The sequence below is a fragment of the Pristiophorus japonicus genome, chromosome 11 (assembly GCF_044704955.1).
Source record: "Pristiophorus japonicus isolate sPriJap1 chromosome 11, sPriJap1.hap1, whole genome shotgun sequence".
NCBI lineage: Eukaryota > Metazoa > Chordata > Chondrichthyes > Pristiophoridae > Pristiophorus > Pristiophorus japonicus.
In genome coordinates this window covers 116,481,587-116,509,413 of record NC_091987.1, presented here as the reverse complement: position 1 = coordinate 116,509,413, position 27,827 = coordinate 116,481,587, and the positions used below count along the sequence as shown (strand labels likewise).

The 27,827-nt window shown below is 45.5% G+C and overlaps 1 protein-coding gene across 3 annotated transcripts in view; it reads right to left on the bottom strand.

The window, feature by feature from the left end:
* Nucleotides 1-18,166: 18,166 nt before the first annotated feature.
* The window catches only part of mospd2 (motile sperm domain containing 2), a 98,207-nt gene continuing 88,546 nt past the window's right edge, over nt 18,167-27,827 (bottom strand). The window contains exons 14-15 of one of the 3 annotated variants that reach the window (XM_070893915.1): nt 27,017-27,122; nt 18,167-20,781 (exon numbers count right to left, since the gene is read on the bottom strand). In XM_070893915.1, coding sequence (XP_070750016.1) covers nt 20,629-20,781; nt 27,017-27,122 — 259 coding nt within the window. In that variant the 3' untranslated portion in view covers nt 18,167-20,628. Of the gene's footprint in view, nt 20,782-27,012; nt 27,123-27,827 lie in introns of those variants that run through there. The other 2 variants (XM_070893916.1, XM_070893917.1) reach the window with 2 other exon arrangements.

Below are 27,827 nucleotides of genomic sequence, written 5' to 3'. Positions count from 1 at the left end.
GTCGCAGTAGCGGCCTCGGCTCCTCCCTTTGATGAGGAGACCGAGCTGGAAGGGTCAAATTCATTAAATACAGAAAGGGCAGCCCCTCTTAGGGTAACCCAGGGTGTACAGGGAGGGAACCCCCGATATCAATACTACACTTTCACCCCCACAGAAAAACAAATGATGAATCAGGATTTGGGGAGTCTACAACCACGGAAGAGAAATGTAGAATTTTGGCCAAAGTTAGAAGAATTGTATGAAACCCACGATATGCATGAGTGAGATACCCACCAAATAGTTGGGGCTAAGTATCCAAAGGACTGGTGGATAGGGCTAGCACCCTCTCACAGTGACGGCACATGGGTACCTGCCGTGGGTGCCACAAGGGCACAACGGGATGCTGCTAGAATGGGGTTCGTCCAGGCTGTACAGGCCTTAATGGGAGCATCCACTCCAAATTGGGGATTGATAATGCAGACCCGCCAGAAAAAGGGAGAAAACGCCAATGACTACAGAGAGGGGTTATGGGTCCAATACCAAGAATCCTCAGGGCAGGCGGTCCCGAACAGAGACGACCCAGTCTTCGTGAAAATGTTTAAGGATGGCCTTTCGGCCGACCATCAAAAGATCTTAAAAATGGGGGTGGTAGTCGCGGACACCTATGACCAAGCTGTCCAGTGGGCATGCCACATTAACTCTGGGTGAATAAAACAAGAAGTGGCTGCGGCTAAGAGTAGTAAGAGTGCGGGCCGAGGGGAATGCTACAACTGTGGCAAGACGGGTCATTTTGCCGCCGATTGTAGGGTCCCCAAAAGACCAACCGTCCGATGTGACAATTGCGAGAAAAAGGGACATGCCACTGATAAATGTTGGGTGCCCAAGGAGAAAAGAAATAGTCAGTCAGGCCTTAGCGTAGAGGAGATGAACCGACAGTAGCTAATCACAGCGCTGAGGGACTTAGGAAGAGACTGAAGGCCAGCGGTCCCCATGGGGCAGGGAGAGGATCCACGTATTCACATAACAGCGCTGTTGGGGGGCCAGCAGTGTGATATGTTAGACAATACCGGAGCATCAGTATCTATGACAGCTATTCCCCTACCCACAACTAAACATGTAGTCCATATAACTGGCATGGGAGGATTTGCCACCAAAGCCCACCAGAGTGAAGTAATTCTATTGGAGATAGCCAGTATTCTGATCCCGGCACAATTTTATGTATGCCCAAATGCAGAAGGGACCATATTGGGGATCGACTTCCTGGAACAGTTAGGGGCAATAATAGACCCACAGAATAAGAGAATAGTTTGGAGAAATAAGGGAGGACGCAAAATCACGACGTACAGGGAACAGACTAATTTGCACAATCACAATGATCGGAAGTGTGCAACTTCTCACCCGAGATTGGGATACAGCAGGAGACTACGGAGATTTGCGAACAAATGAGGGAAGTGTGGGCTCACTCAAAGCAGGATTGTGGGCTGGTAAAGACCAAGCCAGTGGTCATTCCTGGGCCCGAACACACTCCTCATAAGCAATACCCCATTAAACCTGAAGCCCAAGAGGCCGTAAAACAAATAGTGCAGGACCTCTTGCGGAGCGGTATCCTTCGGGAAGCTGAAAGCACTACAAACTCGCCAACCTGGCCCATAAAGAAACAAGATGGGTCATACCGATTGACCATAGACTATACGGCGTTAAATAAAGTAACTCCCCGCCAGCACCCCATCGTAGCAAGCCCAGCGATCATATTTAATGGACTGAAACCAGAACATAAAACATTCATAGATATAGCTAATGGATTTTAGTCCATACCATTAGCCCAGGAGTCCCAAGATAAATTCGCATTCACGGTCGGGTACAGGCAGTACACTTGGACACGAGTGCCCCAGGGTTTTCACAACAGTCCGGCCATATTTCACCGAACTATGATTCGAGCCTTGGAGACCGTAGATTTAGCCCCCTACCGAAGTATCATTCTCCAATATGTGGACGATCTGTTGATTGCCTCAGAGGACAAGAGAGGACATATGGGGGCTCTAATAGAAACCCTAGAAGCCTTAAAGAAAGCGGGATTTAAGGTAAACCCCAAGAAAGCTCAGATCGGATTGAAGGAGGAACAGTACTTGGGACACCAACTGTTGCAGGGGACAAAAACAATGCCCCACGACAGAAAGGAAGCAATTCACATTATGTCCCAACCAAAAACGGTCCGAGGAGTGCGTAAGGTATTAGAACTCTTTAACTACTGTAGGAACTTTATAGCCAACTTCGCGGCAATCGCGGAACCCATACAGAGACTAGTTAAGGGAGGAAAATCAGCTCTAGAAAGTGTGGAGTGGGGCCCAGAACAAGAAACAGCATACGGCCAGATAAAGGTAGCCCTGATGTCGGCACCAGGCCTAGGACTGCCAAATATGAACGCACCATTTCACATTCATTGTGAAAACGAGGGTGGGTTTTACGGAGCAGTAGTTACTCAAATGCATGGAGACCGAGCCCGTCCAGTAGCATACTATTCCACCTAACAGTCGCCCATGGCAGAAGGTCTGTCAAGATGTGTAGCAGCCTTGGACTGCACAACGTGGGTGGTGAAAGTTAGTGAGCCAGTAGTAATGACAGGGGAGGTTATACTACATACCAAGCATACCTTGGTGGAAATGCTCAACACCGGGAAATTGCACTCCATGTCCAACGTCCGCCGGGCCAAATGGGAAGCAGTATTACTTCCCTTAGATGGGTCCATAAAAATTGTACGAGACACGGGGGAGAACCCGGCAGAGGGCCTCTTATCCATGGGTGAGCCTCATGAGTGCCAGTCACAGGAATGGGAGGACTCACCGGGACACATAAGTGAGATTCCCCTTGAAAACCCCGAGCTAATCCTGTACGTGGATTGGTCCCGGAAATATATTCAGGGGACCCCGCATACGGGGCGGTGGTGGACGAAACGCTAAACACTGTCCAAAAGGGAAGGTTAGATGGAGGACTATCGGCCCAAGTAGCTAAACTCACTGCCCTGACTGAAGCCCTCCAACTGGCCGAAGGCCGGCGGGCAAATATATATACGGATAGGCACTATGCCTTCGAGGTAGTCCATGACTACATGACTGCCTGGGCAAGGAGAGGGTTCGTCACTTCAGGCGGGGAAGCTATCAAACATAAGGGCCGAATCAGAATACTATTAGACGCTGCCAGTAAACCTGCAGAGGCAGCAGTGATCAAGGTTAAGGCTCACCAGAAAGTAGTAAAAAATGTCCAACGGGGCAATGAAGCAGCGGATAAAGCGACACAGGAAACAAGTATATCCTTAGAAGTGCAGGAAGAAGTTGTCTGTAGTATCATTACCAGGGAAGATATAGACATTGTGAGATTACATGCCGATGTAAGTGATGAAGAAAAGAAAGATTGGGGCACAAAAGGGAGCCAGGGTGACGACTTCGTATGGAGGAAAGATGGGAAGGTGACAGCCCCCGCTTGTATCAGACAAATGCTCATGGAACTACACCACGGCATCAGTCATGTCAGACAGAACGTCATGATAACAAACATAACTGGGGATTGGTGGTGGCCAGGAATGGGACGGGATGTATCTAAGTACTGTCAGCAATGTGTCACGTGTGCCCAGCACAACCCAGGAAAGGCCGTTAAGGTTAGAATGGCTCACCAACCATGACCAAGGGGGCCGTGGGAGTGTATACAGATAGACTTCATGGGACCTTTACCATGCTCAAGGGGCAAGAAACACTGTCCAGTAATAATAGATCAGTTTACGCGGTGGGTAGAAGTGTTCGCCACGCGAAACTGCACCGCAATCACGGTGGCCCGAATATTGGCAGAGGAAGTAATCCCACGTTGGGGCGTCCCTATCCAAATCGATTCCGACCAGGGAACCCATTTTACTGGACAAATAATGAAGGAGGTGTGTGCTATGTTGGGTATCAGACAGAAGTTTCATATTCCCTACCACCCGCAAAACTCTGGAATGATAGAACGTGTGAACAGGACACTTAAAACAGCCCTAGCACAGGCCATCCAAGAGACAGGACAAGCTTGCACAGATTTACTACCCACAATCTTGATGAGACAAAGGGCAATTCCTAACCGAGTGACTGGATTAACTCCATATGAGTTGATGACAGGCAGGGCGATGCGCCTGCCGGAAGGAATCATAACTGGGGGATCCGACATAGGACCCCTGAGGGATCGGATTAGAAAGTACGTCTTGGAACTGAGTAAGCAACTTAAGGAATTGAGGAAGGAAGTGAGGGAACGGAAAGCAGTAAGGCACGAACAGAAGGAATTGGAGGACCAGGGGGAGGTCCCGCAGGTAGGCGCGAAGGTAATGGTAAAATGTCTGCCAGGACGAATAGGGTTTGCTCCCCGTTGGTCTGGCCCATTTGAAGTCCTAATTAGCGGAGATACGTGCGCCTGCATATGTAAAATCCTTACACAATACCACAAATCCACTCGAGGCACATTTTATGGACAAGGTCATTCTGTGACCTGCACCTTTATTCACACGACCAAGAAGTGATGACCCTGCGTGGGACCTCCCTTTATATACCTGGATGACCAGGTGAGGAGTGTCTCCCACAAGTTCACCCGCTGTGGTCAATGTGTGCATTTCTCAAGTATATACAGTATTGCAGTGTTGTTACATGAAGGTTACATACATGACATCACCTCCCCCCCCCCCCCCCCCCACCCCCCAACGTCTTATTGGGATCACAGGTTAAGTCTTTCGGGTGGTCTGCGCTCCCTCGTGGAGCGCCGCAGTTGGGGCTCTGGCTGTTGAGCCTTGGCCTGCTTGTCTGTCCCCTGTGGTGATTCCAGCCTGTCCGGGCTGACCGCAGGGACTGTGCATGCTGCTGAATGTTCTTGTTGCTCGTTCACTGGCTGTGGTGTGAATACCATCTCATGATCTTCCTCAGGTTCCTCAGAGTCAATGCTGAACCTTTTTTTTACTTGGTCCAGATGCTTGCGGCATATCTGCCCATTGTTAAGTTTAACCATGATGACCCTATTCCCCTCTTTGTCTATTACAGTACCTTCAAGCCATTTGGGCCACAAAGCGTGATTGAGAACAAATACGGGGTCACCAATTTCTATACATCTCCCCCTTGAATTACGGTCATGGTACTCATTTTGAGACTGGCACTTGCCTTCAACAATGTCGGACAAGACAGGATGAATGAGGGACAGTCGAGTTTTGAGTGTACGTTCATAAGGAGCTCCGCGGGCGGGATTCCCGTGAGCGAGTGCGGTCAGGACCTATAGGCCAGCAGGAGGCGCGATAGGCGGCATTGAAGGGAGGGACCTTGAATCTTGAGCATGCCTTGTTTTATGATTTGGAGCGCACGTTCCACCTGGCCATTGGAGGCCGGCTTGAACGGTGCTGTCCTGACATGGTTGATGCCATTACCCGACATGAACTTCCGGAATTCGTAGCTAGTGAAACATGGACCATTATCGCTAATAAGGATGTCCGGCAAACTGTGGGTCGCAAAGACCGCACGTAGACTCTCCACAGTGGTGGATGTCGTGCACAAAATCAAAATGATGCACTCGATCCATTTCGAGTACGCATCAACCACGATGAGAAACATTTTCCCCATGATAGGACCCGTGTAGTCCACATGAATGCGTGACCATGGCCTGGTGGGCCAGGGCCGCGGGCTGAGCGGGGCCTACCTGGGGGCATTTCCCAGCTGAGCACATGTCGTGCACCTGTGAACACAGTGTTCCAGGTCTGAATCAATTCCCGGCCACCAAACGTGTGACTGGGCAATGGCCTTCATCAGCACGATGCCTGGATGCTCGCTGTGGTGTTCCCTGATGAAAGCTTCCCTGCGCCTCTGGTGCATGACTACTCGACTGTCCCATAGTAGGCAGTCGGCTTGGATGGAGAGCTCATCCATCCGCCTGTGAAATGGTCTGACCTCCTCAGGGCATGCTCCGTGTGCAGGCGCCCAATCCCCAGTCAGGACACATTTCTTACTCAAAGATAGGAGGAGATCTCTGTTGGTACAGATTTTGATCTGGCGGCCTGTGATGGGGGAGCCTGTGCTGTCAAAGGCATCGACAGCCATGACCATCTCAGCGCTTTGCTCCGCTGCCCCCTCAGTGGTGGCCAGTGGAAGCCTGCTGAGCGCGTCAGGGCAATTTTCAGTGCCCTGCCGGTGCCGGATGGAGTAGTCATACGCAGCCAGCGTGAGAGCCCATCGCTGTATGCGAGCTGACGCATTGGCATTGACAGCCTTGCTGTTTGACAACAGGGATGTTAACGGCTTGTGGTTAATTTGAACCTCCTGCCAAAAAGGTACTGGTGCATCTTTTTCACCCCATAGACACATGCAAGTGCTTCCTTCTCAACCATCCCGTATCCACATTCTTCTTGAGAGAGCGATCTGGAGGCATAAGCCACAGGTTGGAGTTGCCCCTCAGCATTGTACTGCTGCAACACACACCCAACCCCATAGGACGATGCATCACATGTCAGAACCAATTTCTTACAGGGGTTGTACTTATTTGAACAGAGTAGGTTACGCGCCCGATTGAAAGCCCGTTCTTGACAGTCCTCCCAAAACCAATCGCAACCCTTACACAGGAGCACGTGTAGCGGCTCCAACAATGTGCTTAAGTTCAGCAGAAAGATCCCGAAATAGTTCAAGAGTCCCAGAAATGAACACAACTCCGATGTGATGCAAGGCCTGGGCGCTCGTCGAATCGCCTCTGTTTTGGATTCGGTACATCGAATCCCGTCTGCAGCAACCCTCCTGCCCAGAAACTTGACTTCGGGAGCCAAAAACACACACTTAGGTTTCTTGAGTCGCAGGCCTACCTGGTCCAGTCGGCGTAGCACTTCTTTCAGGTTGTGGAGGTGTTCCTCGGTGTCCCGACCCGTGATGAAGATATCGTCCTGGAATACGATCGTTCCAGGAATGGATTTGAGCAGGCTTTCCAAGTTTCATTGAAAGATCGCGGCTGCTGATCGAATGCCAAATGGGCACCTGTTGTAAACAAACAGTCCCTTGTGCGTGGTGATTGTGGTCAGTAGTTTGGATTCGTCGGCCAGTTCTTGGGTCATGTAGGCTGACGTGAGGTCCAACTTGGTGAACAGCTTGCGGCCTGCCAGCGTGGCAAAAAGATCCTCCGCTCTCGGAAGCGGGTATTGGTCTTGGAGGGACACCCAGTTGATAGTGGCCTTGTAGTCGCCACAGATCCTGACCGAGCCATCCGCTTTTAGGACGGGAACAATGGGGTCGCCCAGTTGCTGAATTCAACAGGCGAGATGATGCCCTCTCTCAGCAAACGGTCCAATTCACTTTCAATTTTCTCCTGCATCACATACGGCACAGCTCTGGCTTTGTGGTGCATTGGTCTGGCATCCGGGGTGATGCGAATCACTATTTTTGTACTTTTGAACGTCCCGACGCCAGGTTGGAATAGTGACTCAAATTGCTGTAGGATCTGTGAGCATGAACTTCGCTCCACAGATGATACTACGTGCACATCCCCCCATTTCCAGTTCATCTCAGCTAACCAGCTCCTCCCCAACAGTGCGGGACCATTGCCCGGGACAATCCAGAGTGGCAGCCGGTTCACTGATCCATTGTGTGTGACAGCTAACGTTGCACTGCCTAGCATTGGAATGATTTCTTTGGTGTACGTCCGTAATTGAGTCTCAATGCTTTCTAGTTTGGGTCTGCTGGCTTTGAGTGGCCATAGCTTTTCGAATTGTTGAACGCTCATGAGTGACTGGCTGGCACCGTGTCCAGCTCCATGTGTACTGGAATGCCGTTTAATAGGACCTTCATCATCATAGGTAGCGTTTTGATATATGAGCTGTGAATGTTTGCCACATGAACCCGCTGAACTTTAGGGTCCATTGATTTGCCCCACGCGTCATCCTGCCTCGCAGACCCCTCTTCTGGTCCATCTGCCTCGTAAATTAGCCTGGTCGCAGGCTTCCTGCACATTCTGGCTAAATGGTCAGTGAGGTTACAATTTCTGCAGACAAGCTGTTGAAACCTGCAAGTCCTGGCAGCATGTCTGCCCCCACACCTCCAGCATAAACTGAGATTCCCATTGTTGTGAACAAAAGAGCTGTTACAAGGCATTCCTCGCTGATTGTCCCTTTGGTTGCTCTGAGCACCCTGTTAGTGGGTGTCAATGGCCCCATCCCAGAATGCATTGTCCACTGGGAATGTCCGTTCAGCCTGCCATTGTCTGTGTTGAAAACCTGTTCTGGGGTCGATTGCTGCCTGGGGTGTGTCGAACTGCCCTTGCCTGCCTGCTGGGCTCTGAGTCGCGTTTATGATATTGACCCCCTGATCCATCACCACGTTGGATTCAGGGTTGCGTGCGTATATTATCTTGGTTTCCTCCTCCCCCGCCATAAAAGTCTGAGCCAGCAATGCCGCCACTTCCAAGGTCAAGTCCTTGGTCTCGATTAACTTTCTGAAAATCCCGGCATGACCGATGCCCTCAATAAAGAAATCCCTTAGCATCTCCCCCTGCAGGTGTCTGTGAACTTACAGAGGCTGGCCAAGCGCCGGAGGTCCGCAATGAAGTCCGGTATGCTCTGCCCTTCCCGACGTCGGTGGGTATAAAATCTGTGTCGGGCCATGTGTACGCTGCTCGCCGGTTTGGAGTGCTCACTGATTAGTTTGCTGAGCTCTTCAAAGGTTCTGTGCGCCGGCTTCTCGGGTGCTAGCAGGCTTTTCATGATTGTGTAAGTCTTAGATCCACAGCTGGTCAGTAGATGAGCCCTTCGCTTGTTGGTCGCTGCATCTCCCAGCCAGTCCTTCGTGACAAAGCTCTGCTGAAGCCTTTCAATGAAATCATCCCAGTCCTCACCAACACAGTACCATTCCTCTGTGCTACCGGTGGCCATTCTCGTGGGTCGTTGATTCCCGTTTCTCATCGCCACTGTAAAGTCCTTACACAATACCACAAATCCACACGAGGCACATTCTATGGACAAGGTCACTCTGTGACCTGCAGCTTTATTCACAGGACCAAGGAGTGATGACCCTGCGTGGAACCTCCCTTTATATATCTGGATGATCAGGTGAGAAGTGTCTCCCACAAGTTCACCCACTGTGGTCAATGTGTGCCTTTCTCAAGTATATACAGTATTGCAGTGTTGTTACATGAAGGTTACATACATGACAGCATATATATGGGTGGGGTTGGCCGATGGAAACATTGGTCTCAGCTCAAAGAATATGAATCCAACGACCCCAGCACAAGCGAACAAAATAAATAACCCTGCCTTCATACACATTCTAGGAAACTGAAGGCGGACGCATCAGCAGAAAACGCCGGAAGAAATAAAGACGATCCAAGATGAATGTGTTACGCGATGTTATGTGCAGTTTGCTTTTTTGTGTAATTGTAATATGTAGCCTAGGGAGGACTCAGGCCAGAGTACCCCCACGGACCAAGAGAGAGTTGAATGTGAACACCTTTTTGTACATGTCATACACCTGTGCCAAGAAAGCCAATGTTGCCAGCTGTTGGGTCTGTGCCCATGTCCCCACACACTCGGAGGAAGGAATCCCCCTACAATCAATCCCATTTAGTGATAATGAGACGGCCAGCTGATGTTTAGAGTTAGAACAGGATCCACACGCGTTGGCTCTTATGCCATAGAGGCAGATGGCAGCACCATGATAAAACTTAAAAGTCATGGGTAGAATCCAGAACAATGTAGTGGGTGGAGATGATCAACCTATAACGTCGTATCTACCACCGTTCCTGAGAACAAGCTGTAAGAAGGGACAGGGAGGGGGGCTATGTCTCACAAGGCAGGGACAACCGGAAGATCCTATTGTGGGGTACAGTAACTGCACATATAGCCTTACCTTACCTGCCGAAGGGGGTCTAGGGTGACACTCCCGTCATTAAATGGAAGCGGTGACTTTTCGGTCCAATGGGATCCCCCAGCGATAAATAAGTATACACCCTACAACGGGACTCATTTTGTGTGTGGTCACAGGGCCTACCCCTGGTTGCCCCGAGAATGGACGGGTTCTTGTTATCTGGCTTATATCGTACCCTACATGTATCACCTGGGTTCTCTGAAGGACCTCCACCGGAGAGCCAGACGAGCCATCATGGAGACTGAAAGATTCTGGGCCATTGCGTTTCCCTGGTATGGAGCGGGTAAATTGGCAAGGGAATCCATTAACATGGCTTCCGTCCTGGAACAGGTGGCCAACGATACAGCTGAAGCCCTAGTTAAGGTTAATGCAGAGATAGTAGCCCTCCACACAGTAGCTCTGCAAAATCGGATGGCCCTTGATTATGTGTTGGCAGAAAAAGGGGGAACCTGTGCCCTGATCGGGGCCGAATGTTGTACATACATCCCGGATAGCTCGGGAGAAATTACCAATCTGGCAGAGCATATCCAAGAAAAGGTTAAAAAGCTAAAGCAACAACCAGCCTCCATGTTGTGGGACTGGTTCTCAGGGTGGTTAGGATCTATGGGAACATCACTAATGGAAGGTCTGGTTACCTTTGTGGTGGTGGTAATAATGCTGTATTGCCTATGCATGTTACTTAAATGTTGTATAAGCAAAGCACTGTCATCTTTACTATCGAACAGACCTGCAACCCAACCGCCTTCAAACTACGAGAACCTAGCAATGTCTCAGAAGGTGGCATACACACGCCCAAAACACCTATATGATGAGGTTTTACAAGCAGCAGAATGAGGTGCGACAGGAGCTGGGAACCTAGACCCCAGAGTGGAGACCCCGAGGCTCAGGAACCGGCACATCACATCACTAATTTCTGCATGAAGACCGGGTAAACGTTGGCCTAGAATTATGTATATGAAAAATTTTGGCCAAATGAGGGATTGAAGGGTTAATCGCGTTAGTACATTTTCTAAAGCACAGCAATTTCGTACTATGACAGAATGAGATGAGCAATTGCGAAAAGGTCACAAGACGCTGAGCAAGAAAGAAACCAATCACACCAGACGCTGGCCGAAGATGAGGAAGTAAGCGGGACAAAGACGAAAAAAAACTCGTTGCGTAGACTTTTTTGCAATATCAGATGTAGAAGCAGTGACATGTGACCTTTGCGGCTTACGACTTTAAATACTCATTTTTTGTAACCCAAGTTGAGTTGTAGCCTACATACAACTCCCCTGGTACCTTGTATTAATAAACTATGTGTGTTTTCAAACTCTCTAACGTAGTCTCGGAGTAGATTTATTTCTACCTCGGGGTTTTTCCCCAATACTTTAGTTCTGTATTCACGAAGGAAGACACAAATAACCTTTCGGAAATACTAGGGGACCGAGGGTCGAGTGAGAAGGAGGAACCGAAGAATATTGTGTTAGGGAAATTGATGGGATTGAAACCCGATAAATCCAAGAGGTCTGATAGTCTGCATCCAAGAGTACTTAAGGAAGTGGCCATAGAAACAGTGGATGCATTGGTGATCATTTTCCAACAGTCTATTGACTCTGGATCAGTTCCTATGGACTGGAGGGTAGCTAATGTAACACCACTGTTTAAAAAAGGAGGGAGAGAGAAAACAGGTAATTATAGACCGGTTAGCCTGACATCAGTAGTAGGGAAAATGTTGGAATCAATTATTAAAGAGGAAATAGCAGCGCATTAGGAAAGCAGTGACAGGATCGGTCCAAGTCAGCATGGATTTATGAAAGGGAAATCATGCTTGACAAATCTTCTGGAATTTTTTGAGGATGTAACTAGTAGAGTGGACAAGGGAGAACCAGTGGATGTGGTGTATTTGTACTTTCAAAAGGCTTTTGACAAGGTCCCACACAAGAGATTGGTGTGCAAAATCAAAGCACATGGTATTGGGTAATGTACTGACGTGGATAGAGAATTGGTTGGCAGACAGGAAGCAGAGAGTCGGGATAAACAGGTCCTTTTCAGAATGGCAGGCAGTGACTAGTGGGGTGCTGCAGGGCTCAGTGCTGAGACCCCAGCTCTTTACAATATACATTAATGATTTAGATGAAGGAATTGAGTGTAATATCTCGAAGTTTGCAGATGACACTAAACTGGATGGCGGTGTGAGCTGTGAGGAGAACGCTAAAAGGCTGCAGGGTGACTTAGGCAGGTTAGGTGAGTGGGTAAATGCATGGCAGATGCAGTATAATGTGGATAAATATGAGGTTATCCATTTTGGGGGCAAAAACACGAAGGCAGAATATTATTTGAATGGCGGCAGATTAGGAAAGGGGGAGGTGCAATGAGACCTGGGTGTCATGGTTCATCAGTCACTGAAAGTTGGCATGCAGGTACAGCAGACGGTGAAGAAGGCAAATGGTATGTTGGCTTTCATAGCTAGGGGATTTGAGTATAGGAGCAGGGAGGTCTTACTGCAGTTGTACAGGGTCTTGGTGAGGCCTCACCTGGAATATTGTGTTCAGTTTGGTCTCCTAATCTGAAGAAGGATGTTCTTACTATTGAGGGAGTGCAGCGAAGGTTCACCAGACTAATTTCCGGGATGGCGGGACTGACATATGAGGAGAGACTGGATCAACTGGGCCTTTACACACTGGAGTTTAGAAGGATGAGAGGGGATCTCATAGAAACATATAAGATTCTGACGGGACTGGACAGGTTAGATGTGGGAAGAATGTTCCCGATGTTGGGGAAGTACAGAACCAGGGGACATAGTCTTAGGATAAGGGGTAGGCCATTTAGGACTGAGATGAGGAGAAACTTCTTCACTCAGAGAGTTGTTAACCTGTGGAATTCCCTACCGCAGAGTTGCTGATGCCAGTTCATTGGATATATTCAAGAGGGAGTTAGGTATGGCCCTTATGGCTAAAGGGATCAAGGGGAATGGAGAGAAAGCAGGAAAGGGGTACTGAAGGAATGATCAGCCATGATCTTATTGAATGGTTGTGCAGACTCGAAGGGACGAATGGCCTACTCCTGCACGTATTTTCTATGTAGACATCTTTAAAATCATGAAGGGGTTTCATCGAGTAGACATAAGAGATGTTTCCACTTGTGGGGAGACCAGAACCAGGATCCATAAATATGAGGCATTATTTAATCTAATACGAAATTCAGGAGAAACTTCAGGAGAGTGGTTAGAATATGGAGCTTGCTACGTGGACTGATTGAGACAAATAGCATAGATGCATTTAAAAGGAAGTTAGGCAAGAACGAGGGAGAAAGGAATAAAAATATACGCTGACAGGCAATGTTCCCGGAAATTTCCTTTGATGCTGCGCAGCCCCTTAAGGGAATGGGCGAGCCATTCAGAATAACTTTCATGTGCGGTTTTTGCATTGATAAACCTGTGCAGGATCCCTGGAGTGCTGCGCAGCCACACAGTTTATAGGGAATATTGCTGACAAGGTGACATGAAGTATGGTGGGAGGAGAGTAACCACCAGCAACGTGGTGTCAATTCTATGTAATAAAACACGCCAAACACAGCATGGACAATTCCAAAGGGCAGCTCTCTTTGCAGGGCTGAGACTAGGACCCTTCCAGCTGAAGAGATCACAAAGTTTCTGCTTAAAGAATGGACTCAGTAGAATATTTCATGGATTTTATGGGGTTACCCTGCGCAGATATGTGAAAAAGCTGGTTTTGTTAAAACTCCAGAGACCACATGGCAGTTAGCTGTGACAAAAGAACTGTCAGTCATCCATTGACAAAAGAGCTGTCGGTCATGAAGGGGGCGGGGGGCAGGGGGGGGGGAGGCGGGGCATTGACAAAGCCACTCTAATATGCACCTCCATCTCAGAAGGAAAAGCAGAACAATGAGCCCACTAGCCTGGCCAGCCAAGGAGGAGCCAGGTATTTCCCAACACAAAGACTCAGAGAGATGCCCAGATTAAGGGCCAATGGCCCAATCCATATGGGTTGGATGACCCATCACTGACTAAGTACCCGTGCTTAAAAGCAAAGGGATTTTAAAGATTGACGGGAAAGAAAGGGGTAGCAAGACTCCCATGAAGACAGGGTCTTTTCCACTTTATTTTTAGCTCGGAGCTTGCAGCTTGCAGCTTGTATCTAGAGAGCTCCCTCTCCCTCTCGCTCCACAAAGATCGATGTACCAGAGGAAGGGGCCGCAGTACCGCAGAAGAAGCCACCGAGACTGAAGACCAGGCAGGTACTTCCCACAGATGAGCTGAGAAAGGAAACCGGCTGCGTGTGGTGGTGAGCATGGTCACGAGTGTCCCAAGCCAGTAACCAGATATCCCAGGCAAGCTGGGTAAGGGCTCAGGATTTTCTCAGAAGTGAAGCTTTTCAGGGCTATCCTGGGGAGGGTAATTCGTTGGTAGGGGTATAGTTAGAATCCACCAGGGAATTACTGCATGTTACTCATTTCTGTATTGTATGTATGTTGTTTGTAACCTGGATTTTATTCTCCAGTGATTTCATTTAGTAGTGCATGTTTTAGCCAGTGCATGTTAGACCAAATAAATAGAAGTACGATTTTTCATCAAGGCATTCCTGTCAGTGACTCATTTCATTTACACTCTGAATAATAATTCCCGGGTCTAGAACTTTCGTAAGCCGGGGACGATTTGAACAGTCTGTCTAGCAATTAGGCTAGGATCAAAAATACAACCAACAGACAAAGGAGATATTGATTCCATCAGTCTGTGCTAGATTCAACTCTAGGTCCTACAGGGAAGTGCAAGGGTCTAATCTACTGCAATACCCGGTCCCTCCCAAAAATATATAGTTTATATGTTGCTCCTTATGAAATCATCCAGAATGTTTAGCAATGAAACTTCTTTAAATTTGTACCCATTCACCATTTTTTTTTTGACAGCAAAACTCCACCCCACCCCACTCCATTGTCCTCCCATAATGATGCGCACCTTCTATGGTTAAGAGTGAGTCAGCCAACTCAGGACATCCCAAGGACTATGATGAACCCACTATTATAAATTTGTTACTTTAGATTACAGTGTGCAAAGGCTGCTTGAGATAAAGAGTTTGACAAATAGGCCTAGGCTTTCTACGATTGTGCCAGGGATAAAGCAGAGGTCAGGCAAGGAGGGCTGCTGCTGACTCTTGCCTTGCCGACTCTTGCCTTGCCCATTATCAGGTTATTAAATCTTTTACAGCACTGAACTGAAATTTGGGAATTTGGGAGGAGGCGCCAACAGGCACAGGCAGCTGCCTCCACTGTATTAGCATCATGAGTGATTCGGTCCCTTATTTTCCTTACGTCAACAGGATCTCCTGCACCTCAGCAATATTAGCAGGCCATCTTCCTCTTCTAGCTATCTTCTACAGCTTCTTCCCTAGATGAGGTCTTTATTATCTCTTCCAAACCCTCGCAAGCCACCCCCCACCCACCCTTACTCTTCTGTCCAACTCCAGCATGCGCCTATCCATCCACATGCATCATCATCATAGGCAGTCCCTCGGAATTGAGGAAGACTTGCTTCCACTCTTAGCAAGAGTTCTTAGGTGGCTGTACAGTCCAATACGAGAACCACAGTCTCTGTCACAGGTGGGACAGACAATGGTTGAAGGAAAGGATGAGCGGGGAAGTCTGGTTTGCCGCATACTTTTTCCACTGCCTGTGCTTGATTTCTGTATGCTCTCGGCGACTAGCTCAGCGCCCTCCAGGATGCACTTCCTCCACTTAGGTGTCAGTGGGGATGTTGCACTTTATCAGGGAGGCTTTGAGGGTGTCCTTGTAACGTTTCCACTGCCCACCTTTAGCTCGTTTGCCTTGGGCGAGTTCTAAGTAGAGCACTTGCTTTGGGAGTCTCGTGTCTGGCATGCGAACAATGTGGCCTGCCCAGCGGAGCTGATCAAGTGTGGTCAGTGCTTCACTGCTGGGGATGTTGGCCTGGACGAGGACTCTAACGTTGGTGCGTCTGTCCTCTCAGGCTATACATAAATGAGCTCACCAGTGCGTCTACAGCAGAGGCCAAATGGAAAGCTGTGATTGTAGGGTTGAGCTACAAATTTAGCATGTAAATGACGAGGTCAGCTTGATCCCTCAACATCTACATTTACAAAACTTTCAAACATTTATTCAACTCTCATTAATAAAACTGAAATCAGGAGCTAATTATGTGAATGCATGGAAAAAGCTTTAAAATGTAAATGACTTTGGATTTATAACCTTGGAGCAATAAATAGTCTAAAACTGAAGTGACTCACACATCACACAATGCTGCCATTAACAAATGTCTCAGCAGTAGATTAGCAGTGAAACCTTTGGGAAATTGACTGGTGATTTTTTGGCAGCTCTAAAATTGTAATTGATTGCCTTTGTATTTTTAATTTCAAGATGCCTCGAGTTATTTAATGTGAAGGTTCACACTCAAAATCTTATTTCAAAAGTATGTACATTTTAGTCTTTGCCATGAGCCAGTCAATTTATACCAAACACAAAATACTGCAGATGCTGGAATCTGAAATTTAAAAAAAAATGCTGGAAATCTCAGGTGGTCAATCAGCAACTGTGGTGAGAAACAGAGTTAACGTTTCAGGGCTATGACCCTTTCTTCTGATGAATTTATACAGGAAGTAGTTGGGCTTCAGATGAAGACAATTTCTGGTTGGATTCTCACCATGCAGTTAGTTGATGCTCGGGATGCTACAATTGGTTTCAGAACCCCAGATTAGAGAGAGGAAAATCCACTCGGGTACCGACTGTAGGGTCCAGCAAACCCTGCAGGATCCAGCAAACCCTGCAGGAAGCTGCGTGTAGATGTTGGATGGTGAATACGATTGGGTCATTTAATAGTGGCATCAGACTTTCCTTGGTTAATCTTCAGCCCTAACATTTCAAATTGAAGTCATTAGATGGGGAAAGTTCCACAACAGCGCTTAAATTGATTTTTTTCAGTTTTCTCCCCCTCCCTCCCTCCCTCCCCTGATCCAGGGTGCATTCCGTGGGTGCCAGTTGCCCACCAGTATCTCACCCATCTATACAAACATTAACAGTGAGTGTTAACTATCTTACTACACAGACTATGATAGCTGAGTCCAATCCAGGAGGAGCTTTCTCTTCTCCAGTACATGAGTACTCCTCTGCCCACCTGGGGCTCTCTTGCCATGTAGGAGCTCAGAGTAGAGCACTTGCTTAGGGTCGGGACACCCTCAAAACCTCCTTGATAAAGTGCAACATCCCCACCAGCACCTAGGAATCCCTGGTCCAAGACCGCCCAAAGTGGAGGAAGAGCATCCGGGAGGGGGCTGAGCACCTTTTGTCTTGTCGCCGAGAGCATGCAGAAACCAAGCGCAGATAACGGAAGGAGCGTACGGCAAACCAGGCTCCCCACCCACCCTTTCCTTCAACCGTTGTCTGCCCCATCTGTTAGAGACTACAATTCCCACATTGGACTGTACAGTCACCTGAGAACTCACTTTTAAAGTGGAAGCAAGTCTTCCTCGATTTCAAGGGACTGCCTATGATGTTGATGACATGAGTATGGCAGCCAAACCTAGCAACCCTATTATTCCCCCTACTGATATTAGCAGAGACTGGGGATTACACCTGGGACCTTGCTGCTTTATTTTTTGCATTTGAAACATATCCGAGCTGGCCGAGTGGTGTGGGCATGAACTCTGGGCAAATGTGAACACCAACAGCATCTCAGTACTTTGTAAAATGTAGAGCACAAGAACATTACTACCCAAGACAAGCTAGGAGTATTTAGCAATATTACAAGAATGTGAACATTGATGAAAATGTAAAAAAGGTAATCAGACCATCAGGGAGACTGAATATTTCTGAAGCCATAGCGAAGACATTTTAAAAGCAGAATAAGGTACAGATGAAGTATTGGGGGAACATTTTGATGTTTAAAGAAAAAGTGGTGTTGGGTATAGGGGGAATCATGACATCAATATAAAACTTCTTGAATGGAGTAAAGAGATACCGTTTGTCTATCATCCTAGGATGACAAATCAAGATGTTGCTCACAGAACTTTATTTGGGGAGGGGGGGGCGCTGTCTACATGACTATTTATTCACCTGACATTTGTTCTTGCTTGTATGGTCACATTTCTTGTGTAATAAAAGGGAACTTCATGAGCTAGCCTCTAATATGATGAACACTTGGGGTAATTTATGCATTTGACTTTTGCAATTTGCAAGCACTTTTAATTTCCAAATTTTATTCACAAATGTATTTCTGTAAATGTTAAACTTTACAATAAGTAGGCCTGTTTGCTCTTGAAATGTGATTACAAACAAAATGTTTATTTTCAAACAATATAAAACACAAGCAAACAATCCATTTGCAGTATCAAAGGCAATATGATCAGCAATTTCATACCATAAAGTGCATTTTAATCTAAATTTCCAGCTATTTGTATTGATAATCAGTACACTAATGTGCCATGCATTATTACACAACTCTATTGCAAAAGTTTTAAATCTAGTACAGCTTTATCAATTTTTAGATTTCTTGGCATTAAAATATGAAACCCCAAATAACTAGTAACTGATTAATCATGATGGATTATTTTCAGCTTCAGTGCTACATAATTATATTTGTTTTTAACAAAAGATCTGGAAAAATATAACTTAAAATGAATACTGCTACTCTGGCATCACTACAATCCAGTAAGGCTCTTGCTTGCTCATTGAAGTGATTTAACTTCACATTTTATACATCCGTTGTCTTCATATCTCCAACACATCACTGTTCGAAACTTTTTTATTAAATGCACAATTTTTCGATGCTATTCTTTGAATTTGACTCTTAAAATGGGTAGTGCATTTATAAAGTAAGCAGATATACCTGGTCTGATGTTTGCAGTACAGGCTTGCTAATGTACAAATTTCAGTTTACAGCACTTGGCACTAAATGGACTTCAGACAAAGTCCTAGAGGCAGTACTACTTTTGAGTTTTGTAATCTCAACATTTTCTATGAAAGAATCTCAGGCCACTATCTACCCTTCTCCATTGATCATAGGGTTGTCTATGGCACAGACTTCTGAATAGGAGGCATGTGACCAGACTGCAGGAGATGATGATGAGGTAGGTGGAATTAAGTTTCCTTGAGATTGGGGTGCCTTGTTTCTCCATTGTCAGTGTCAGGAGTGCCTAAACTCTTTGGTCTTTGTGGGCAATTAGGGGTGGTCCACAGAGCCTCGGGTGTCACAGAAAGTTGAGTACACATTATTAAACTTCAATCAAGATGCAAACTTGCATCAAAGGGAAAATCACCTTCCAAACGGAAAGCAAGAGAAAACATGATCATTTACATCAGTTTAAGTCACCTAGCATATTACACCTCCATTAGTTCAAAACAAATCTAAAGCAAAACTATCTTCGATGTACTAAATGCTATTAACAATCTCAGATTAAACCTGGTAACAGTCATATCTTTTAATAACTATATTCACACTGACTAAACGTATCAAGATGGCAAATAGTCTCAGTATGAATTCTCTAGATGACGTTATTTGCCACCCTTTTATTAAAGGTACATTCGATAAGTCAGCACCACTGCATTTAAAAGGGAAATGAATAACCAGTGTTCTCCCCCGAACCCAAACGCTGTATGGTCCAATGTTTTCTTACAACCTCAGTACCTAGCACATACCTCAAGAAACTATGGCTGCGCTGTGCCCCCACCCCTCGCCCATCCACACACACAGAAACGGAAATCAGTGCAATCATCCAGATCATTGAAACTGATAAAAACTCTGGCTCTTCCGCAGTAACTACTCTGTTAAATTCCCCATTAAACATTAGGTGTAAAGGGATTAGGTGTAACTAGTGTCTTGACAGTGTTATTACTGCTAAACAAACGTTAAGGGCCTGAAAAACTAATTTTAATTTGGTGCGGTATGAAATTTATTCATTTTAATAAAAATTAAAATCAAGAAACTTTTCAAAAAAAGTTTAATTTTTTAAAAAAGTTTTTCCATCTTTATTTCAGGTTTGCCTTTCCCCATGCGAGGGCCCCAAACTTTGTTTTGCTCTGTCTAGCCTTTTTAAAAAGTTAGAATTTTAAGAACTCATCGACTTCTTTGTTAGCTGTCTTGAGAATTCTGCATTTTGATTGGCTGCTTAGACAGCCTGTTGGCATCACAGCAGTTCGCACAAGGGGTTCCCCACTAAACTCCACTGATTTGAATTTAAAGTCAGAAAACCCTAAGTTCTCGACACATGGATTGCGAGATCCTTGTGTGAAGCATACTTCAGGACAAGCAGCCAACGCCTTTGCTTCGCTGCTGACCGCAAATTCCAGGCCAATCAGAAACAAAGATTTTGCTTCAGAACATTTGACAAGTGCTGAACCAAAGTGTATTTTAACATGGAAGTTTTTGTTTATGAAATGGCTCCAGAACCCTACCTAAATAATCCCGGGGAGAACAGTGGGTTAATCATTTTGATCCAAGTTTTTAAGTAGCACCAAGATACATTACAGATTGACTTCAAATTACACAAATATTCGTGATTCATTATTAAGATAGTCATCATTAGGCAGCTTAGGCAGCATTTTTCAAGATGAAAATGAGTTTCTTTTATACAAATCTTATCAAATCTTTTTTTTTAAAAAAGCAGTTATAATGAACAGAAATTGGTCAGCCTGTCACCTCCAACATATGGAATATTATTGGCATCTTGAAGAGGAAAATAAATCATTGACTTTGGTTTACAAGGATCTTGTGTGGATCGAGAAGTTTGTTCAGTTACTGCATGTCCTTGTCTGGGGAGTGCAGATACAGGGACAAACTGATAATGGCCACTAACAATGTAACCAAGCCAGTTAATAATTGCTGGAACCAGACACAACGGCCGATCTGCTCCTCCAGTCGCCTATTGGATGCCATTAATTTAGTTATCTATTAAAACAAAAATGCAATATTAAAGGCAAAATACTAATGATTTACCATACAGTTTGCATTACTATTAGCTAAACATGAAATCACTAATGAGATCATCCACAATGCATCAGTAGTCAAGCTACAAAAATTAGCCAACCTTTACTTAACTTAAATACAATCAGCCACAGAACTATTGGGCTGGTGTAAAGAAAATATATGATATGCTACTTCCACTAATAAAAAATTCTGCACACTTTAACAAGACATACATTTGCATTTGACTACAGAATACCACTGCACCAGGAATGTGGTCTAGTGGAATACATGAAACTAGTTTGGCAAGCCTAAACCTAGCTCTCATCATCAAGTCGAGGAAGACTTGCTTCCAGTCTAAAAGTGAGTTCTCAGGTGACTGTACAGTTCAATATGGAAATTACAGTCTCTGTCAAAGGTGGGACAGACAGTGGTTGGAAGAAAGGGTGGGTGGGTAGTCTGGTTTGCCGCACGCTCATTCCGCTGCCTGCGCTTGGTTTCTGCATGGTCTCGGCGACGAGACTCGACGTGCTCAGCGCCCTCCCGGATGCTCTTCCTCCACTTAGGGTGGTCCTAGGCCAGGGATTCCCAAGTGTCAGTGAGGATGTTGCACTTTATCAAGGAGGCTTTGAGGGTGTTTGTGAAACATTTCCTCTGCCCATCTGGGGCTCGCTTACCGTATAGGAGTGCAGGACTGGCATATGAGGAAAGACTGGATCGACTGGGCCTGTATTCACTGGAGTTTAGATGAATGAGAGGGGATCTCATAGAAATATATAAAATTCTGACGGGATTGGACAAGTTAGATGCAGGAAGAATGTTCCTGATGTTGGGGGAAGTACAGAACCAGGGGTCACAGTCCAAGGATAAGGGGTAAGCCATTTAGGAACGAGATGAGGAGAAACTTCTTCATTCAGAGAGTTGTTAACCTGTAGAATTCTCTACCGCAGAGTTGCTGATGCCAGTTCGTTAGATATATTCAAGAGGGAGTTAGATATGGCTCTTACGGCTAAAGGGATCAAGGGGTATGGAGAGAAAACAGGAAAGGGGTACTGAGGTGAATGATCAGCCATGATCTTATTGAATGGCGGTGCAGGCTCGAAGGGCCGAATGGCCTACACCTGCACCTATTTTCTTTGTTTCTATGTCAAGTCTCACCAGCACCCTCCTCAAAAAAAACAACCTTGCCCCCTCTGACCTTGCAAATTACCGTCTGAAACCTGCTGTTCTAAAGTCCTTGAATGTGCAGTCTCCTCCCAAATTTCACTTTTTACAAAACAGTACAGCAAATCAAAAGCGTACATATGAAAAAATAATAATATTTGAGAAATGACTACATTTTCTTTTCATTCTAAAAAAAATTTACAAGTTCCAAATGAAAATTGTAAAAAAAAAGCTAATTGGCCTGCTAATGAGATTAGCTCACTCTTCAGTTGTGTATTTGCATTAGGTTTAAGGTGAGAGGGCGAAGGATGGTAGGTGTTACTCAGGTTCAGCAAGAAGGGTGAGGCACATCTGGGACCCTCAGTGTAAAGATTTAGTTACATTACACAATTTGCCTATTTTGTGCAGATTGAGAAACAAGTTAGATCATAGTTATGGAACACTGATGTGTGGGAAGATTAGTTGCCTGTACTGTAGAAATAAACAAACTTTAGAAAACCCCAACATCTGTGGTTGGGAAAATGTTGGAGTCCATTATTAAAGAAGCAGTAGCAGGACATTTGGAAAAGCAAAATTCGGTCAGGCAGAGTCAGCATGGATTTAAGGGGAAGTCAAGTTTGACAAATTTGCTGGAGTTTTTTTTTTTGAGGATGTAACGAACAGGGTGGATAAAGGGGAACCAGTGGATGTGATGTATTTGGACTTCCAGAAGGCATTTGACAAGGTGCCACATAAAAGGTTACTGCACAAGATAAAAGTTCACGGGGTTGGGGGTAATATATTAGCATGGATTGAGGATTGGCTAACGAACAGAAAACAGAGAATCGGGATAAACGGGTCATTTTCTGGTTGGCAAACAGTAACTAGTGGGGTGCTGCACAGGTCAGTGCAGCGGCCTCAAATGTTTACAATCTATATTAACGACTTGGAAGAAGAGACTGAGTGTAATGTAGCCAAGTTTGCTGATGATACAAAGATGGGAGGAAAAGCAATGTATGAGGAGGACACAAAAAATCTGCAAAAGGACATAGACTGGCTAAGTGAGTGGGCAAAAATTTGGCAAATGGAGTATAATGTTAGAAAGTGTGGGTTCATGCACTTTGGCAGAAAAAAAATCAAAGAACAAGCTATTATTTAAATGGAGAAAGATTGCAAAGTGCCACAGTACATCAGGACCTAGGGGTACTTATGCATGAAACACAAAAGGATAGTATGCAGGTACAGCAAGTGATCAGGAAAGCCAATGGTATCTTGGCCTTTAATGCAAAGGGAATGGAGTACAAGAGCAGGGAAGTCTTACTACAGCTATGTAAGGTATTGGTGAGGCCACACCTGGAATACTGCGTGCAGTTTTGGTTTCCTTATTTACGAAAGGATATACTTGCTTTGGAGTCAGTTCAGAGAAGGTTCACTAGGTCGATTCTGGGGATGAGAGGGTTGAGTTATGAGGAAAGGTTGAGTAGGTTGGGCCTCTACTCATTGAAATTCAGAAGAATGAGAAGTGATCTTATCGAACTGTATAAAATGATGAGGGGACTTGGCAAGGTGGATGCAGAGATGTTTCCACTGATGAGGGAAGACTAGAACTAGAGGGCATGATCTTAGAATAAGGGGCCACCTATTTAAAACAGAGAAGAGGAGAAACTACTTCTCTCAGAGGGTTGTAAATCTGTGGAATTCGCTGCCTCAGAGAGCTGTGGAATCTGGGACATTGAATACATTTAAGACAGAACTAGACAGTTTCTTAAACGATATAGAGATAAGAGGTTATGGGGAGCGGGCAGGGAAGTGGAGCCGAGTCCATGATCAGATCAGCCACCATCTTATTGAATGGCAGAGCAGGCTCGAGAGGCCGTATGGCCTACTCCTGTTCCTATTTCTTATGTTCTTATGACATAATTTAAAACTTTACAGTTCATGTACAATTATAGTATTTTTTAAAATTTGTTTTTGGATGTGGGCAAGACAGTATTTATTGCCAATCCCTAGTTGTCCGGTAGCCATTAAGAGTCAAATACATAGGCCCCAAGTTTCCACACGCGGCGAAAAAGGCGCACCTCAGAGCTGGGCGCCTGTTTTTCGCGCCGAAAACGGCGCTGGAAAAAAAGTGCGGTATTCTCGAGCTCCTTGGCGCGGCGCACAGGGGGCGGAGCCTACCACTCGCGCCGATTTTGTAAGTAGGAGGGGGCGGGTACAATTAAAATGAGGCTTCTTGGTGCCGGCAACCCTGCGCGTGCGCGTTGGAGCGTTCGCGCACGCGCAGTCTGAAGTAAACATTGGCACTCGGCCATTTTTAAAAGTACTGCAGAAAAAGTGAAGATTTGTTTCTTGGACCCCTGCAAAGGCTTGTATTTTAATTTTCTTGATATTCCTGTGTGTGAGGGAATGCTTTTAGCAGCACTGCTGAATAAATCACCTGCTGAAATCAGTGAGTTCAGCTTTTCACTGCTAAACTTGCAGAACCGGTGCCTGCAAATTAAGGACTGTGTGTTTGGAGAAATAAAAGTGCCAATTCAACTTTGCAATGGATCAACGTCCACCAAGAACAAAGAATTTCTTGCATAAGGAAGCAAATCATTGCATAATACGTGGTGTTGACAATGCAGCACCCATTCTGCAAATTTAAATATAAAGATGTCGATGTGGCTGCCTCTCCCTGTCCAAATGGCCTCAGTCAGTCCCCCTCACAGCTCGAAGGCTGCTGCTGTTCTTTCTTCGGCTCCCGGCCAGCCACTGACGCCGCTGCAATCCCATGGCCGAATGGCCTCACGTCCGCTCCTGATTCTTCGGCTGCCTTCGAGCCACTGACGCCGCCCCATAAGCGTGGCCGAACGGCCTAAAGAATTTTAAATCTGCAGCTGCGTGTGTCCGGTGTTCATTCTTTGGCTCCCGGCCAGCCACTAACGCCGCTGCAATCCCATGGCCGAATGGTCTCAAGTCCGTCAGGGTGCTGCATCTTCGCGGGGAATGAAGGCCTGCCTCAAGCACCGCAGCTCAGCTCGAAGGCTGCTTGCTGCCTGCCGCTGCCGTCGAGACGAGACACTGACGCCACACCGCTGCCTGTCTCCAACATGAAAGGCCTGCCTGAAGCACTTTCACACAGGTAGGAACATGGTTTATTTAATCTTTTCTTTGCTTATAAATTTTTATTCAGATTGGATTTATTTGTATAATATTTGTATAAGTATAACTAAGGATTGATTGTAGAATTTAATGACTTCCCTTCCCCCCCACCTCGTTCCCTGCGCCTGATTTTTTAAAGTGTAGACAAGGTTTTTTTCAAGCGTACAAAAATCTTCACTTACTCCATTCTAAGTTAGTTTGGAGTACGTTTTCACTGTGGAAACTTTGAAATCAGGTGTCAGTGGCCGGACATGCCCCCTTTTGAAAAAAAAATTCTGTTCCAAAGTGAAACTGTTCTACCTGACTAGAACTGGAGGAAACTAAATGTGGAGAATTCCGATTTCTAAGATACTCCGTTCAACACCAGTTGCTCCTAAAAATCAGGAGCAAATCATGTGGAAACTTGGGGCCATAGTGTGGGAAAGGAGTCACATGCCGACCAAGTAGGAGTGGCAGATTCATTCATGAATCAGTGGGTTTTTACAACAATCTAGCAGCTTTCATGGTCACGTTTTCCAGTGCCAGCCCACAAATTACCGGATATGCTGAATTTCACAACTTATCACGGTGTGGTTGCTCATTCAATACCATAACCACTAGGCTACCATTATTGATAAAGGGTTAAGCAGTATAGTGCAGGACACAAAAGGGGTAAAGAGTAAAAGACAAGGTAAATCAGGAATTACTGATTAGGTGCCAAGCTTGGATTTTAAAAGCTTTAATATTGTAAGAGGTAGAAAAGACCGAGACAGATGAAGTGGTTCCTCAGTTTTGAGGACACGGGAATGAGAGTTAAATTGTATGCAGGGACTAGATTTTAATAATTAGGATGCAGGGAGGACGAAGGTTAGTTAGAATGGTGTGGTTGGAGCTCAAATATACAAAACAATTTAAGTAGTACCTGTACTGACCATGGGGGTGACGATGATCACTCAGGTAACAGGCTTTTAAAAAAAAAAATCTTCCCCAGAAGTGCAAGAGCTAGACTAGAAGGTCTTCCCCAAATATGGATGCAAGTCTTGCATGTATTTCAGCTTTAGAGAGAGTTGGGCAGGGGGGAGAGGGGGGGAGAGGGGTGGGGGGGGGGGGGGGGGAAGAAACATTGGCAACAAATGGAGACTCACAACATTTTAGAGGCAGCTGCAGCAAAGGAGTTCTACTGAAGTTCAGATAAACAAAGACAAGAACAGCTAGAAGGTCGCCGGTGTGCGTTTTCCCCCAATAAATACAGAATACGATTCCCCAAAACACTAGTAAAAATCCTAGGTGCCAAGTTTAAAAAAAAACACAGAATTTGACTCATTTAGTCACTGAACTGAAGGGTACAAGTATACATGGACAGAATTAGACCCCATCTGGAGTACTACATTCAGTTCTTAGCACCATCCCACCTCAGGATTGGTTTTAGAGGGGGTGTAGCACAGATTCACTATGATACCAGGGCTAAAAGGGTTAAATTATGGAGGACAGGTTGCATAGACTGGGCTTGAATATCGAAGATTATGGGATGATCTAACTGAAGTGTTTATGATGATTAAAGGAGCTGATAGGGGAGATAGAGAGAAACTATTTCCTGTGGTGGGGCACAATGTTAAGAGTTCGGCCATTATAGGGTGATGTCAGGAAATGGTAGTGGAAATCTGGAGCTATCCTTCCCCCTCCCCCCGCCTCCCAAAAAAGTTGTTGCGGCTAGGTCAATTGAAAATTTCAAAACGGAGATTAATAGATCAAGTGAGAGAATATCATAAATCCAGAGAGATTGGATCATCGCAGTTACACAAGTAGCAGAAGTCAGTTATTTACAAAAAGCAAACAAGGAAAGTGGTGGAAAATCTGAACATTTATTACTGGATTAGTTTCATAGATGCAGAATGAAGTGTTAGCTCAACACTATTTTATGTGAAGGATTAGTTCAAAATGATTCCTTACCTACCTTCGAATGCAAATCCTCTTGGCTGGAACCAACTGCATATCCTTTGAAGAGATTATCTTTTGCAACATTAGTAGCCTTACAGCTTTCTACAACATGACACCTTAATCTGCAAAGTACAAAAAAATTATTTGTAAATAACGGTGTTAATGTTCAAAGTAGCTTACAGTGCCAATTTTTCAAAGTTAAGTTCAAATGAGCTTTAGGTTACTATGAAGAAATGTATGATTAGACACTGATTCTCAACAGTATACTGCAATTTAGAGAAATCTATTGAATAAAATAAGGATGCAGTGATGACAACATTGCTTTTCTATAGAAAATGCTGGAAATACTCAGGTCAGGCAGCATCTGTGGAGAGAGAAACAGAGTTAACATTTCTGGTCAATGACCTTTAGTCAGGACTGAAAAGTTGAGATGTAACATATTTTAAGCAAGTGCAGGGGAAGGAGGGTGGGGGGGTGGAGGACAGGAAAGAACAAAAGGGAAGGTATATGATGGGGTGAAAGGTAGGAGTGATTAAATGACAAAAATATATGATCGTACAAAGTAAAAGGAGATGGTAGATGGAATCCTCGGTTGAGGAAAAAGGAGGACATATCAAGAAGCACTGGTATGGAAGGTAGCATCACCATCTTCATTTAACAGATGACAACCAGACCCCATCTGCAACCACCCTCCTCCGCCTAGCTGAATTTTTTTCTCACATTGAACAGCCTCTCCTCTGAATCCACTCACTTCCTCCAAATTAAAGATGTTGCTATGGGAACCTGCATGGGCCCAAGCTATGCTTGCTTTTTCATGGGATATGTTG